The sequence below is a fragment of the Mustelus asterias genome, chromosome 1 (genome assembly GCF_964213995.1).
Source record: "Mustelus asterias chromosome 1, sMusAst1.hap1.1, whole genome shotgun sequence".
Classification (NCBI taxonomy): Eukaryota; Metazoa; Chordata; class Chondrichthyes; order Carcharhiniformes; family Triakidae; genus Mustelus; species Mustelus asterias.
In genome coordinates this window covers 82,875,182-82,890,280 of record NC_135801.1, presented here as the reverse complement: position 1 = coordinate 82,890,280, position 15,099 = coordinate 82,875,182, and the positions used below count along the sequence as shown (strand labels likewise).

The 15,099-nt window shown below is 40.7% G+C and overlaps 2 protein-coding genes across 4 annotated transcripts in view; both read right to left on the bottom strand.

Moving 5' to 3' along the window:
* Positions 1-1,782, bottom strand: part of LOC144494814 (N-acylethanolamine-hydrolyzing acid amidase-like) — a 66,133-nt gene extending 64,351 nt beyond the window's left edge. For both annotated transcript variants that reach the window (XM_078214199.1, XM_078214190.1), the window contains exon 1: positions 1,450-1,782. In XM_078214199.1, coding sequence (XP_078070325.1) covers positions 1,450-1,622 — 173 coding nt within the window. In that variant the 5' untranslated portion in view covers positions 1,623-1,782. The remainder of the gene's footprint in view (positions 1-1,449) is intronic.
* A 1,929-nt stretch (positions 1,783-3,711) lies between these two features.
* sdad1 (SDA1 domain containing 1) overlaps positions 3,712-15,099 on the bottom strand; it is a 45,305-nt gene continuing 33,917 nt past the window's right edge. For both annotated transcript variants that reach the window (XM_078214166.1, XM_078214176.1), the window contains exons 14-21: positions 14,784-14,881; positions 13,325-13,401; positions 11,960-12,074; positions 10,839-10,939; positions 9,591-9,778; positions 7,243-7,327; positions 4,960-5,121; positions 3,712-3,929 (exon numbers count right to left, since the gene is read on the bottom strand). In XM_078214166.1, coding sequence (XP_078070292.1) covers positions 3,879-3,929; positions 4,960-5,121; positions 7,243-7,327; positions 9,591-9,778; positions 10,839-10,939; positions 11,960-12,074; positions 13,325-13,401; positions 14,784-14,881 — 877 coding nt within the window. In that variant the 3' untranslated portion in view covers positions 3,712-3,878. The remainder of the gene's footprint in view (positions 3,930-4,959; positions 5,122-7,242; positions 7,328-9,590; positions 9,779-10,838; positions 10,940-11,959; positions 12,075-13,324; positions 13,402-14,783; positions 14,882-15,099) is intronic.

Sequence of the window (15,099 nt, the reverse complement as noted above, 5' to 3'; positions counted from 1 at the left end):
CAGGCCAAGCAACTGTATATCTCCTTAACCAGTCAGATTGAATGAAGCACTGTGAAATTTATAGTGTGCAATTAATGAAGTGTAAATGTTGTGGCATCTGTGTATAAATAATGGCCAATGCAATTAGCTTCATTGCTATTTTGTCAGCATTATCTTTTGACACATTGCTGAAAAAAAAGACATGTTGTCAAAGCTCTTCATCTTGCATTCATCAGGACAATTTGCAAGAGTACCAAATTGTAAAGAAAACAACAATTTATACTGCATGAGAAAGAAAGTGCTGATAGGTACTCTAATCAGCAGAAGCTTTGCAGTTAACTGTCAATTATCAGTTAACTGGTGCATTCTCCATGACAATGCCTTTAGCAAGCAGAGTCTAGAGAGGTAACAGCTGTTGGGAGATGTGGGAAGGGTGGATGCTGTTGGGGATAAGGGGTGAATGCTGTCGGGAGATGAGAGAGGGGTGAACGCTGTCCGGGGATGAGAGAGGGGTGAACGCTGTCCGGGGATGAGGGATGAATGCTGTCGGGGAATGTGAGAGGGGTGATCATTGTCGGGGGTGGCACAGTGATTAGCACTGCAGCCTCATAGCGCCAGGGACCTGGGTTCAATTCCCGGCTTGGGTCACTGTCTGTGTAGGGTTTGCACATTCTCCCGTATCTGCGTAGGTTTCTCCCAGGTGCTCCGGTTTTCTCCCACAGTCCAAAGATGTGCAGGTTAGTGGATTGGCCATGCTAAATTGCCCCTTAGTGTCAGGGGGAGTAGCATGGGTAAATGCATTGGGTTATGGGGATAGGACCTGAGTGGGATTGTGGTCTGTGCAGACTCGATGAGCCAAATGGCTTCCTTCTGCACTATGGGATTCTATGATTCTATGAGGAAAGGGGGAATAGTGTCAGGGGATAAGGAAGCAGGGAACAGCATGGGGGTGAGGGAGGAGGTGAACATCGTTAGGGGCGGCTAGGGTGAGCATTGTCGGGCAGGTAGTTGTACAGTGCTGGGGATGACAGCTCCATTTAAAAACAATGCAAGTAAATAAACTCAAAACAGGCATTGTAAATGGAAAGACTGAGTAAAGTGAGCAGTGGCGCACTCTCCACTGCTGACAGGAAGGCTGGGACCAGGGAGGCTTCACACCAACCTAGCCAATATAATGAGATTAAACAATATACTAACTACCTGGCACAAACGTGGCCACTACAGAAAAGTAACATCAAAAGTACATCAGGCAACAAATGAGAGTTTGCGCAATGTATAAACTGGGAAGAAAAATATCACCGGAAAGAACAACCAAACAGAAAGACAATGGGAATCTAATAAAATTGCATCACATTAAAAATGAGAGATCAGAGTGGCTGAATGTTCCAAGTAGAAATACATAACCATGAAGACAATGCAGAAAGCAGCATTGAGGGGCTGGCTGCCTGGGGCAGCAGCTCCTGTCCTCACCCGATCACTTGCTGCACGATCCTGCGGAACTGCGCCGCATCGTAATGTCTCAACACCGGCTCCCAGCGCTGGGCAGGCGGCAGCTCCAAACTCACATTGAAACGCGGAGGAGAGAAATCCCCCCGGCCCCCAGGGAATAAACAGAGTAACAACAACTGTAAATACAGCAACATTTCCACAAGAACCAAGAAGCAAAGTGTATTGACTCCGGTTCAGTAATAGGGAAGTCACTTTAATGCACCGCCTCCATCGACAGGAAGTCCAACCTCTTTCCCTGCCAAACATGTCAATGAGTTGCTGCTTGCTCCATACGGAGTACACACACTTGGTGTGAGCACTCAGCGTCTTATGCTCCCTTATCATGTAAGGGGCACACCCTACTTTATCCACAGCTGTCAACCACTCTTGAAAATTAGAATTAAAAAGACTCTTACAAATGCTCACCGTCACGAGCTTGCTGCAAGGTGCCGGTTTTGGAGTTGGGGGCACTTCAACCCTCAAAAGGCCAGGAGAGGGGAGGGTGCAGGGGTGAATTTGGATAAGGTGGCAGGTTAAAACATCCAAGTCCAGTCCTCAACCCACCTACTTGTGGTTTTAATGGACGAGTTGACCCACCCTGTCCCTTCAACAAGGCCTCCAATCTCCTGCAGAAAGTGGTGGCGTTGGCACTTGCTATATTTTATGTGCTAACCCCTCCCTGCCTAAAACACATTTGGCAGAAGCATGGTAAAATGCAGCCCATTTGTCTCGAATATGGCAGCTTAGAGGAGGCCAGTGCTCAGAGGGAAGTCATTGAGAGCTACAAATGATATGTACTCAGTACAGAGGGGAAGAAGTAATTATTCCCAGGCATAATACACATCTCTGTACAGCCACTGTGAAGGCTGTCGGTGATCCTTTAAATCCTGCAACCCCAATTGCAATCTCAAATCATCATCATCATCCCACTCACCATCCCTAATTAAACGATGATCCTGAGGCAGGTTCCTATTTTGGGCACCTTTGGAACACCTCTGATAGGGAAGCAGTCCAGGCCCACATGCAGCAATCTATGGACAATATTCAGGCCTGCAATAAGTGGCAGTAACATTCATGCCACATAGGTATCAGAAAATGACCATCCCCAACAAGAGAGGGTCCAACCATTTCTCATTGACATTCAATGGCATTACCGTCCCTGAATCCCCCACTACCAACAACCTGAGAGTTGTCATTGACCAGACACTGAACTGGACCATTCACACAATTACTCTGGTTACAAGAGCAGATTAGAGGCTAGGAATCCAAGGGAGTAGTTCACCTCCTGACTCCCCAAAGCCTGTCCAAGGTGCAATCCCCCTCCCTAACCTCTCAAATCTGGCTCCCCAACCCCTGCCTCCCTCCTTAGAGCCTGCCAGCCAGACCCCACCAATACCCTACATTTATTTGCCTTAAGTCTGGCCTCCGTAAGCTCTTCTTTGGATTCTGCCTAAAGTCACAGCAGTGGCCACCACTGAACAACTGAGGGGAATTCTGGATTTTCTTCTCCCTCCTCCATTGTGTCAAGGTCAATTGTAACTCCCCAATTACTGCTCCCATAGTGGTCAGCTAATTTAGCACAGACTGGAACCTGGGAAGTTCTGGTCCGTATTATTCAGTAACCCATCATTTGGTGCATTTATCCACTAAACCATCAGGAAAGCATGACCTCAGAAGTTTAAACATTCCCTACAAGTTACTTTAGGGTTTGCAAAGTTCATGTGATCAAGTGGCTAGCTCTTAATTCTGTACATTTTTCTGCTTCCTTCTTCATCAAGCACAAATCACACTTATGTATTGAATTTTTGTCTTCAGCAAGGTGTAGTGTTAGTCTTGGGAAATGTAACACCTCTTATCTTATTTTAGGCAATAAGTGTTCATATCAAATTCAGGTTTGAAGGATCAGCTTCTTCTAGTCTGGCCTCCATCATAATCCCTGAAGGGCACCCAGCTGCACCAGTGGGACCCATCCATTACCCCACCCTGCAATCTCGGAATGAGACTGCTTACCTCCTGACAATGAGTGCTACATTTAAATGCTTACCAGAAACATGGTGGAGACTGCTCCAATTAATTTTACTCGGATGGTCAAAGCAGTCAGGACACTTTCAGCTGAGCAATATGGGTTGAAGTTGGTATAAAGGTGAATGGCCACTGTCCCCATCAGCATTTCTCTTAGCAATGGATCAACACTTCGGTGATAATGCAATTTTAGAAAAAAGTAGAGGAAAAAATACGCATTGCTTATGTTCACAATTGATTTATTTCATAGATCAGTTACTGTACAAATATTATATGGAGAATATATTCAAGTTTTTAGAAATATCCTCAACAGTGTGATGTTTTAGTTGCAACACCCTTATTTTATTTGGAAAGAATAAAATTCTGGAAACGTCCTAAAATTCCTGGATTCACTTCATCAAGTGTTTTTTCCTCTTCAAGAGGGCATCCCGCAAAGCAATCTGTCAAAAGAAATATAACTTGTAAACTGCGTAGGCAGTCCATGTTCAGTGATCATCCTGCTCTAACATTACGATGTGGAGATGCCGGCGATACATTATGAGCCATGTAATAACAGTTTATAACATCTGCAGAAAATACATCATTTGATTATACACATGTCCCATGTCCCATCCTCAGTAACCATTCTGCAACAGTGTGTGTAGATGTTCTGGAAATTTCTTAGGCCTAACCATACAAATTAGAAGCAGGAGTAGGCCATTTGGCCCCTTGAGCCTGCTCCACCATTCAATAAGATCATGACTGATCTGATTATGAAGTATTCAATAAGAACTACGTCCACGTTTTCTACTTCCACACACGTTATCTTTTCAGTCTCTAATTGGCTCTACTCTTTCCTTAGTATTTATAAAACAGTTTTGACTTCCATTTGCCAATATTATTTCATGCCCTCCCTTTATTAATTTATTTTCTAATTTCACCCATTCACCTTTCTTTCTCTAGGCTTTCTACAGTATTGAATTTGTCTCATCTGACATCAACTTTCTTTTTTGCCTCATCGTACTCTGTATGCTATTTGACATCCAATGGAATCTAAATTTCCATAATGCTCAAAATCTAATTGAATTATGTTCACTACCACCTCTCCAACTGATACCCCTTCTCTTGTTGAGCTAACTAGATACTGCCAAAAGTTACCCTAAATGCACTTTAAGTATCCTGCGCACGCAATACCTTTTACACTGAATTTGCCCCAGTTAATAATAGGATATTTATGGAATTAACAGTTAAACATCAATCTGATATAACTTCTCCATTTTAACCACCTCCTGTTTTCTATATTAGCAATTTGAAGACAACTTTACTTCTTTTAATTTGATTGTCTTACTTCCTCCTTCCCCCATGTTCTGTTCCTTTTTGAATACTATTCATCTCCATTAAATTCCAATTCTGAAGAAGGATCTTTTTCCCAGATGACCTGCTGAGCATTTCTAACATTTTCCAATTCTGAACCAAGAATAAATTAATTACCTGCTTTTCCCTGAAGGAGCGTTTGCCTTTTGATCGGACATTACGACTATATCTCATCATCATAAAGTTCTTTTTCTTTTTCTTGTCCTGGTTGGTTGTGCTTGCATATGGATTCAGTTTGTTTCTCTTTTTCACAAATTCATTTCTCTCAGATCTCCCTGCCTGTAAGATTTAATAAAAGCAGATGAATCACATGAGGAACAGTGCAGGTTATCCTGATGACCAGAGTAAAGCCGCCTACTACACATAACACAGAAATCATAGGGGTAACATTTCTGCTGATATTTTGCCAAAGTTATGCTAAATATTTCCACAGAAATTAATGGTGACAATTTTTCATCAAGTTAGTTTCACAACTTTCCATGTCTGGCACTTATTACTATAGTTTGCGGAGTTGTTAAAGGAGTAACAAGTATCCAATCTGCTGCAATAACACATTTTAATCAGTTGCTAAGAACTGTAATTTATCCATTATTTGACTTAAATCTAATCGGGGCCAATGGACTCTGTTTCAGTTGAATGCTATTACTAAGCTGTTATAACCGTTGCCCGTGAACAAAAATGGAACATTAAAGCTGCAAAAATAGTCCAAAATATTTGTAAAACACAGCCCAAAGCTCCTTTCATTTTCAGTATTTTTGAAGTCTAGTCACTGTTGTAGGTAACATAGCTGCCAATTTGCACATAGCTTGCTCCCACAAAACAGCAACGTGATGATAACCAGATAGTATGTTTTTTTGTGATGTTGATTGAAGGTTAAATATTGGCCAGAAGACCAGGGATAACTTCACTGCTTTTTGAAATAGAACCATGGGAGTTTTTCATCCATCTGAGAACAGAAGGGGCCTAATTTAACGTCTCAACAGAAAGACAGCACACCTCCCCGAGTACTGCACTAGGGTGTCAGCCTAAATTATTGTGCTCAAGTCCTGGAGTGGGACTTGATCCCATATCCTTGTGACACAGAAGCAAGAGTACTATCAACTTGTGGAATTATAATTAAAATTCTAGGGTTTTTCACTGGTGACACAAGTTCAAATCCCACCAAAAAATCTGGTATCACTGATTGCCATAAAAACCCATTTAACATTCTACTATTCTTAATGATGAGTTGGGCAACAAACTTTGGTCTTACTAGTGAAGCCCATAAAAAAATGGAAATGGCAAATTATACACAATTAAGTATGTGACAGTACAATAAAATATTATATAATGGAACCTCTAAGACAACCAGCTAAGGCACCACTCAGGAGTCATCCATTTAGCAGGGTGGTCGGGTTAGTAGGAAAGAAAGGCTGATGGTCAGTTTCAGCAGATCTCCATTATAAATACTGCCATTGAGGTTTATGGCTGAATAATGTTCTTGACATATTTATGTTAAGTTTCCATAACAACAGAAATGGAATATGATGACAGAAGAGCTTTTCTCCACATGCGCACCAAGATTAACTTCAAATACACAAGGTTTGGCCTGTAATGGAAAATGGAAAATTTTAACATAAAGAATAAAGCAGACCACAGGTCAGGATAGCCAAGCTTGGGCTAGTTCAATAAGGAGGAACTAAAATGATTAAAACTCAAAGTTGAGCAGCTGCACAAGGGGGCGGTTGAGAAACTGCAGAAGCGAGGAGACTGATTAAAACTGGCTGAATGAGGAAGATAAGGAAAATACAGCAAAAGAAGAAAAACAACTCCCTAACACGGAATGAAAAAGTACTGATATTGTATTAGCTCATTACTGCCTGTGTGTCTGTGTAGCCAGGCCAGTAGAATAGGTATAAAGACTGTCGTTTGCTGTACTCGGGTGCGCCTTCCCCCCCCCCACTCTCTCAAGTGGCAGGAGGAACGCGACCTCTGCAGAGTAAAATAAACGTTGTTCCTATCCATGACTGACTGTCTCTGAATCCTATTTTTCCACCACAGGCCACAGTATAAATGTTGGCATAACTTTGAAAGGAAATTAAATCTTTAGGACGCATGTTCTTCACAATCTTTATTGACCAAAAAAAGGAATAGAAATTAATTAATGAGGCTTCTTAAACTTGCCTAATTCATATTTCATAGAAATTTAATGCACTTTGGACATAGCGGTCCTTCAAGCGAAGGCATTAATCATGTCTAAAATGCAAAACATGTATATACACAAATATAAAACTTTAAAAATCAGAGACATCTCCAAATGATGCATAGCCCAGGGAGAAAATAAAAAAATACTGTCAGAGGAGAAAAAAACCCAGAATACAGCCAAGCTATGTCTGGGAATATTCACTAACAATTTCTTACCATTGCTGTCGCTAGTCGAGTTTCCTTATCCGATTTAGGCTTTTTATGGAGTCGTTCTATATTTCGCAGTGAAAGTTGCTCTCCTCTGAAAGTTTAAGAATTAATTGATCAATCCCCAGGCACTTGATGCTTTCAGCAGTTGTCAAAAAGTAGTCTATAACAATTGGCCTGAAGAACAGATTGCACACTGAAGCAGATACCACCAATGCTACACAATTTGCTACAAAAGATTCTCCGTGTTCTAACGTCCCTCTGTGCGGAGTCTCCCCGTGTCTGTGTGGGTTTCCTCCCACAGTCTGAAAGACATGCTGGTTAGGTGCATTGGCCATGCTAAATTCTCCCTCAGTGTACCCGAACAGGCGTCGTCGGACTGTGGCAACTAGGGGATTTTTACAGTAACTTCATTGCAGTGTTAATGTAAGCCTACTTGTGGCACTAATAAATAAACAAACATCTCAGGGACAAGTTGGATGAATGCTCTTCTGAAACATTTTGATGAGATGCTTGAACAAAGAAATAAGATACAACATATATAATACAAATTAAATACCACTGATCACAGCCAATAAGTCATCCTGTCATACATTGACCCTATTTTTCAGCACCAAAATTCATGTTTAGACCTATACTCAACGTATAAGTTAACCACCTGTTCCCCAGGTTTTTAGCTAAGAAAAATTCACATTACGAGTTGCCCTCAATTTTTCACCTCAGAAATGCATGTTTTACTCATCTTGTAAGTCAGTACATGGGATCAAGCAGGGGACATGGGCCTTGTTGCCAAGATGAAGAGCGGGAATTTAAGACAAGGCCACACAGAGAAAACTGCACATGGCGAATAATGAAAAGAAATGAGTCCTCCCACAAAAATAATTAAGTAAGAAGCTCGTTTCAAGTTAAGTCATGACATTTGCTAACTCGTTAAATAACTATGCTGCAGTGGACAAATTCTGTGTTAGTGAAAAATTGGTGAGAGAATGGGAGGAGGAAGAATGGAAGAAAAATGTCCAGTGTTGCGGCAGATGACCAAGATTGCTCAGAGACTACTAAAATACTTCGATGATTGTGATACCATAACTAAAGTGACTTAATGAACCCTGCATCGGATGCCAAAGACAATGGCTGGAACTTTACAGCCATTCACACCGGCGGGATTTTCTGGTCTTGCCTATGGTGCAACCGCCCCCCTCCCCCCGCCAACAATGAGGGATGCATTCAGCAGGGAAACTTGTTGACAATGGGGGGACCAGGAGATCCTGCCACCAGCCAATGTGGGCCAGCTCCCACCGCTGCAAAACACAAGGCCAGGTGTGTGGTAAATCCCGCCCCATGAATTTGACGTTTTTTGAAATATTTTGATTGTGTTTAAGGGTATCCTTGTAACATTAATTCGGTCAATTAAACACATTGCACTGAATTAATTTAAATTGCTGGTATTATGTTTTCTTTCATTTCAGAATGACCTACACCAATATAGGCGGTTTACATCTTATACTTGGCATACAACTCAAACATCATTTTTGGAAGGATTTTTTTGAGACTTCAATAGGTTGACTTATATGCCATGATCTACAGTATTTTACAAAGAATGCCCATTTACTATGCTTACACAGAAGTCATGTGCTATCTCCACCATATTGGAAGCAAGTTTAAAGCTCTGAGGCTTTCAGTCCTCGGGAAGTTTGGTAGTATTATGTGTCACCTGTTTGGTAAACCTGCCCCAATCCTCCTGCACTTACTGATGCTATCCATTCACACATTCTTGCCTTTTCATGCACCCCTTTGGGTCTAGGCACCTTGCCAATGTCTTATTTTCCACTCTATGGTGCATTGAGCCTGAGCCACTGCTTGCTGCCTCACTGTTTCCTCTGTCCATGGCAGTTTGTATTTTTAAAGCACTGACTGCACTAATAATGAATGTGCCTGCTGCACTGGAAACTAGTGAAGGTGGTGAAGCTGAGGGGAGGGCAGTTACAGGTGGGGTTAGCAGCAGCCCCTGCAACAATGTAGCATTCTCTCAACACTCTTCATAAGGGATTGGGGCGGATTTTAACTGTGAGTGGACTTATGGCATTATATGATCATATGTCTCTAAGTAAAGGTACAGTACTCTAGATTGAAGGGGGATTTAGGATTTTCTTATGGGAGAGACCAGTTACACTGAACCCAAGGGAATATCTAATGTAGGTCTGACATGTGAAATAATTATTTTACGTTATCAAAAAAACTAACATAGTAAGGGGATAATTTAAGTGCATCTAGTATTGCATCACATTTAATCCCTTGGATCTTGTTTGAAGGCCATAGAAGTATTTTTCACAGTAATTATGCAAAATGAATGTACATACCCACTTTCATCACTGGCATCCTCAACAATTTTCCTCTTTTGACTTTTGGTAGGGGCAGCGTCAATTTCTTTGGCCATTTGGGCCAGACGTATTTTCTTGAAATCTTCTTGCGTTAGGACTCTGCTCGCACTGACAATTGCTGCTTTGGCTTTCCGTGCTTCTGGGGGCATACTACTCATCTTCTCCACCTTTTGAAATACAAACCTTTGCTGAAAACACGCTTCAAGAAACATTTCATCCAACCCAGAGTTATATTTCAAAATCTTGTATTTGTCAGTCAAGGTGAAAATGAGTCAATTTTAATGGACCCTGGTCGAACCAGATTCTCTATTTGAGACGTTAATCTACTTTTCAGATGCCAACAGGCCACCAATATATTTCCATCATTTTGCTCCATCTTTCACCTCTGAACTGACTGTTCTAGCGAGCATATTGTTAATCCTCTCACTCACTGGCTGCCTGAGCTACAACGCTGACACCACATATAATCTGACCAAACATCTTTCCTACAGTTGATGCTGATGTTTAAATATTGGACAAACCATGTGAAAATAAGCATATGGATTTATACTGACTTTTGACAACTCTACAGTTTTTCTGACTGTTTCTGTGCACATTATAATTCTCCAAACTTGCTTCCAGACAGTCTTTTTTCAGCTTTTGTATGTACAGAAACTCTTTCTTACTTCAATGATTTCCTATTATATTTTGTCCATGTCTGATAACTAGTTACTAACAAGGCACTGCACTGAGGCAGCTTGGATTTTCTATTATCTACCAAATACGTCTGGTCAACAAGTAAATATATTTATGTTACCACAAGCACACTTCAAAATCAAACTGACTTGCAACAACAGAAAATGTCAGAAACACTAAAAGACAAATGAGATAATTAGAATGTCTGACTAACTTAAAGAGGCAGGGGTAAGGCAGGTACAGAGGGAAAGCAGAGCAGAATCGAGGAGCCTGGCAGAAGGAATAAGTCAAAAATCAAGGTGCAACCACCTTGCAGATGCGTTTGCCATCTCAAACACAAACTCAGGAGGAAAAGAAGGAGCACTTTGGGGTGGGGACCATTCTCTTGTAGGCACCGCAATAGCTCTTAATTGAAAATAATGTCAGAAAGCATTAATAGCAAGTAAAATATTATCCTGTACTGCAACTTTAAGCTGAGTGTTTTAATATAACGTATCAATTTGATATATTGTAACATATGTGTTGTGTTTACGAGGAAAGTTTCCAGCTTACCACCTCTTTCTGCTGCTCCTCATCTGAAGAATGATGAACATCAATCCACCCTTCATCATCTTCCTCATCCTCCTCATCTGTACTTGCACTCTCCCATCCATCTGCAAGACCAAAGCATTGGTGAACAAGGAGAAAATAAAATACAAGGTGTGAATTAGCAAACAATATAAAAAACAGATTGTAAGAGCTTCTACAAATATGTAGAATTGAGGATATTGTAGATTTGGGGACATGCAGATATGAGGATATTGCAGAATTGGGGGATACTGCAGAATTGTCAACACTACCTTCTCAAAAAATCCTGTCCCGTAACTCCTCTTTCATGCAAACTACTAACCTCAACCTACCTTTTCACTCCAAGGTCCTTGAATATTTTGCCTCAGAAATCCAAGCTCATCGTTCCTGAACTTCATGCTTAAATTTCTCTAATCAAGTTCCTCCCGGTCACAGTATTGAAACTGCTTTAATCAAATTGACAAATAGCATACCATGTATCCTCTCTCTTCAATCTTTGCATAGGTTCTGACACAATTGATCACACTGTCATCCTCCTTCTATTGTTCAGCTCAATGAGATACTCCTCACTTCGTGCCACACTTACCCATCCAATCACAGCTACTGCATCTCCAGCAATGGCTTCTTTCCCCCACAGTGATATGCCCTTGGTCATTTCCTCTTCCTCTTGCAGATTCTGTCCCTTCAGTCTCCCAAACTTCCTCTCCTCATTTATGACCATCCTTAAATCCCACCTCTTTGTCCAAATCTCTGGGCACAAACATCCATGCCTCCAAGTTTTCTTCTATGGTTCAGTATCCAATTGTTATCCAATTATTCCTCAGAAAAAAGTCCCAAGGCATTCACAATGTTAAAAAGGTGCTATATAAATGAAAATGATTGTTACTGTAATTTGAAAACTTTGATCCTTATCATTGTGCAATGTTGTAATTTCCAAGGGAAACTGAAATAGGCTAGGTAAGCTTAGATTCAGTTGTACAACTTGCATACAAATTTACTGAAAGTTACTGAGACATTGATGACCAGACAGCTTCATATCCTGAGCTTGTTAGGGATAGTTGCAATTAGTACAACCAGACAGTTGTTGCGTGAGATAGCAGACTTACCATCATCCGCTACACCCTCCTCTTCCAGCACTTCTGCTCCTGGGATATAGTCTTTGGAATCCAGTTCACCATATCCATGACATCTGGCTTCCTTTGAGGCTTCTGTAGGTTTACCCTATCACAAATATACATTTTCTGTTTGATAACAATTTCAAACAAGTTTTCCTTATGCCTATTTAATAAACTTCAACATTTAATATTTGCAAACTGTGCCCTTTAGTGTCTTTGCTCTTTATCTACACCCCACCCTTTGTTGTCCAGAACAGCTAAAACTCTGCTCCACAGTTTTCTTCCTCAGCAGAGACAGATACATGGAACAAGCAAGTTTAAAAAAAAATAAAAGACACATAACATATTGCAAGTGCTTGAAGAACCTTAAATCATGATCTGGGTGCCATATTATAATGACAGCAATTGGTTTAATTGCCTAAGAGGGAAAGCGCCTCACTAGACCACCTCAGTTACAGCACACTTTCATTTGGGAACTTGCTTGTTGAACACTAGCACTTAAATTGGTCCTTGGATTGGCCAGGAAGCTAACACTGATTACCTGCCTTAGAACTGAAGAAAATGACATGCAGGTTTAGTGGGCTTCAATGTCAGCCTGCAGTAAAACGCCAAGTTCACAACTAAAATGTAATTTATGAATCAGTCTGATAGAACCTTTCCACAGATTACATGCACTACAATGATAGTCCAGCACAGGAGGAGGCTGGTTAGTCTGTACCGACTCTTTCGAAGAACAATCTAGTTAGTTCCACATCATGCCACCACCACCTCTCTTGACCCTTTCAATGTGTGCAAATTTACATATATCCAGTACCAGATATTTCCTCTATATATTGGGAAGACCGAGGCCATGGTCTTCAGTCTCTACAACAAACTCCATTCCTCTCTCTGCTGGCATGCTGCTGCAACATGCTTATATGTGATATTAATCTTTAATTTCATTGGCTGATCAAATATATATTGAAATTCTTTAAAAGGACTTTTGAAAAAGTAAGCCAGGGCATTTACTTATGCTGCCTCAGGTCACCTTACGTCTGGTATTATAAGCTGGCCAGTTTCTGGAAGGTTCCAATGTCGATTACAATTAAGACATGCTAACACAATCTCCCTTCGCTGGCATGTTCAAGACTGTAGGGCAGGATTTTCAGCTACTGGAAACAGTTTCTTTTTATATTCTATTCAAAGCCTTCAAGATTTTAAACACCTCTATCAAAGCCTCTCTTAGTCTTTTCTGTTCTCGGAGTCCAGCTTCTCCAATCTATCCAGCTAACAGTAATCCCTCATTCCTGGAATGATTCCGGTAAATCTTTTCTATACCCTCTCCAAAGTCTTCATGTCTGTTATAAAAATTCTTACCCTGTCTTTCTTGTGCAACATCTGAGGGTTCATTGTTCTAAAAAGCTGAATCAAGGATCTGGCAGACATCATTACATCTAGGGAAAAGAAAAAAACTTAAGAATGCATGGCCTCAGAAATAGACACTCGTCCCATCAAATCCACATGTACAGTCTATTCGATTATGGATCCTACCACATTCTCTTAAACTTTACAGGAAATTCTTTGTAAGTACCCGCATTACCAAAAGTAATCAAGCAAAACTTCACAAAGAATGCATCTTCACCATCTGATCCTAGATATCTTATCTCCAATAAGGGTGACTTCTCCTTTCAGCACAGTGGTTGGCACTGCTGCCTCACAGCACCAAGGACCCAGGCTCAATGCCGGCCTTGGGTGACTGTCTGCGTGGGTTTCCTCCGGGTGCTCTGGTTTCCTCCTACAGTGCAAAGATGTGCAGGGTAGCTGGATTGGCTCTGCTAAATTGCCCCTTAGTGTCCCAAGATGTGTAGATTAGCAGGTTAAATGTTCAGGATTATGAGGATAGGGCAGCGGGTGGGCTTGATAAGATGCTCTGTCGGAGAGCACGGTAGCTTCCCAATTATGGAGAGAGAAAAAAGCAAATTCTGTTTTCCCTCAGAGCAATCTTTGATGACAACTAGTTTGGATTCTCTTGAGTGCTGGGTTCAAATCCAGTACAGACCAATGGGATAAATGCGTCCCCATCTGCAGTTTTTAGGACCCTATAAGAAATATGCTTGGAAAGTCTCAATCCAGTTCCAGTGACCAAGGATTAAAACAAACTGTCCTAAATTTGACACAAATTAGCAACAGTGTAGGGAATGGCATAAATCTCATAGGTAAAGTAAAAGGTAAATCTCATACTGGTGCAGTAAAGAACGTTCTTCGAGGAGTCAATATTGGGAACAGCAGAAAGAACTTTACTCTGTGACTTGCCCAGAACTAATCTGGGATCATAATACTGACAACAGGTATTTGAAGCGGAGAATATTCCAATACCTAGCACCACCCTTCCTCGACTTTGGTAAAAAGGGAAAAGGGAATTTCAATCCTACAGTATCAAAAATAACCACTGATTAACCACTAAAAATGATTATTTTATTGTATTGAAACATATTTCTGTCCTTCATTGCAAATCAAAAATAAATCAGTTTTGCAATGGGTTGGCATGTTCATATAGCTAAACACAGTCCATGCCAGAGTTTGTACCACCACCGTATGACTGATAAATCTTGGATATAGTGTAAAATACATATTTCCCGTTAAACCTCTCAAAATATTTGTGCTCAATTCAGTTAGAACTGGAGATTTGAACAGAATATTCAACATATTTTCTATCTGAATAGTCAAAGAATATATTCAAAATAAAGAAAGACACTATTCACTATTGTTACTGATAATGGCAATACCATTATAAAATAATAATTTTTAAATTAAATGTTTAAATCTGACCACTCACTTTTGTCTTTGTGCGTCTTGTATTGAGCAAGGTCCTGGAGCAGATCTTCTGTGATGGCAAGGGGACATCGCGCACTTATTTCTTTGATAGTATTAATCCTGTTTGTGAAAAGATTTGTTTTAAGATGTTAGTCCATTAATCAAACTAGGTTCCCTGAAGCATAGTGGGGCTGTAAAGTCATCAGATCTTTGTCAATCTTAAGGATTCTGAATCATTCCATACTTATTGGCTTACCCATCCATTATTTCTGCTGCTATTTACTAATAAATTCTTTACGTGAAATGATACAACTGTTTTCCATACTATCATAGTCTTA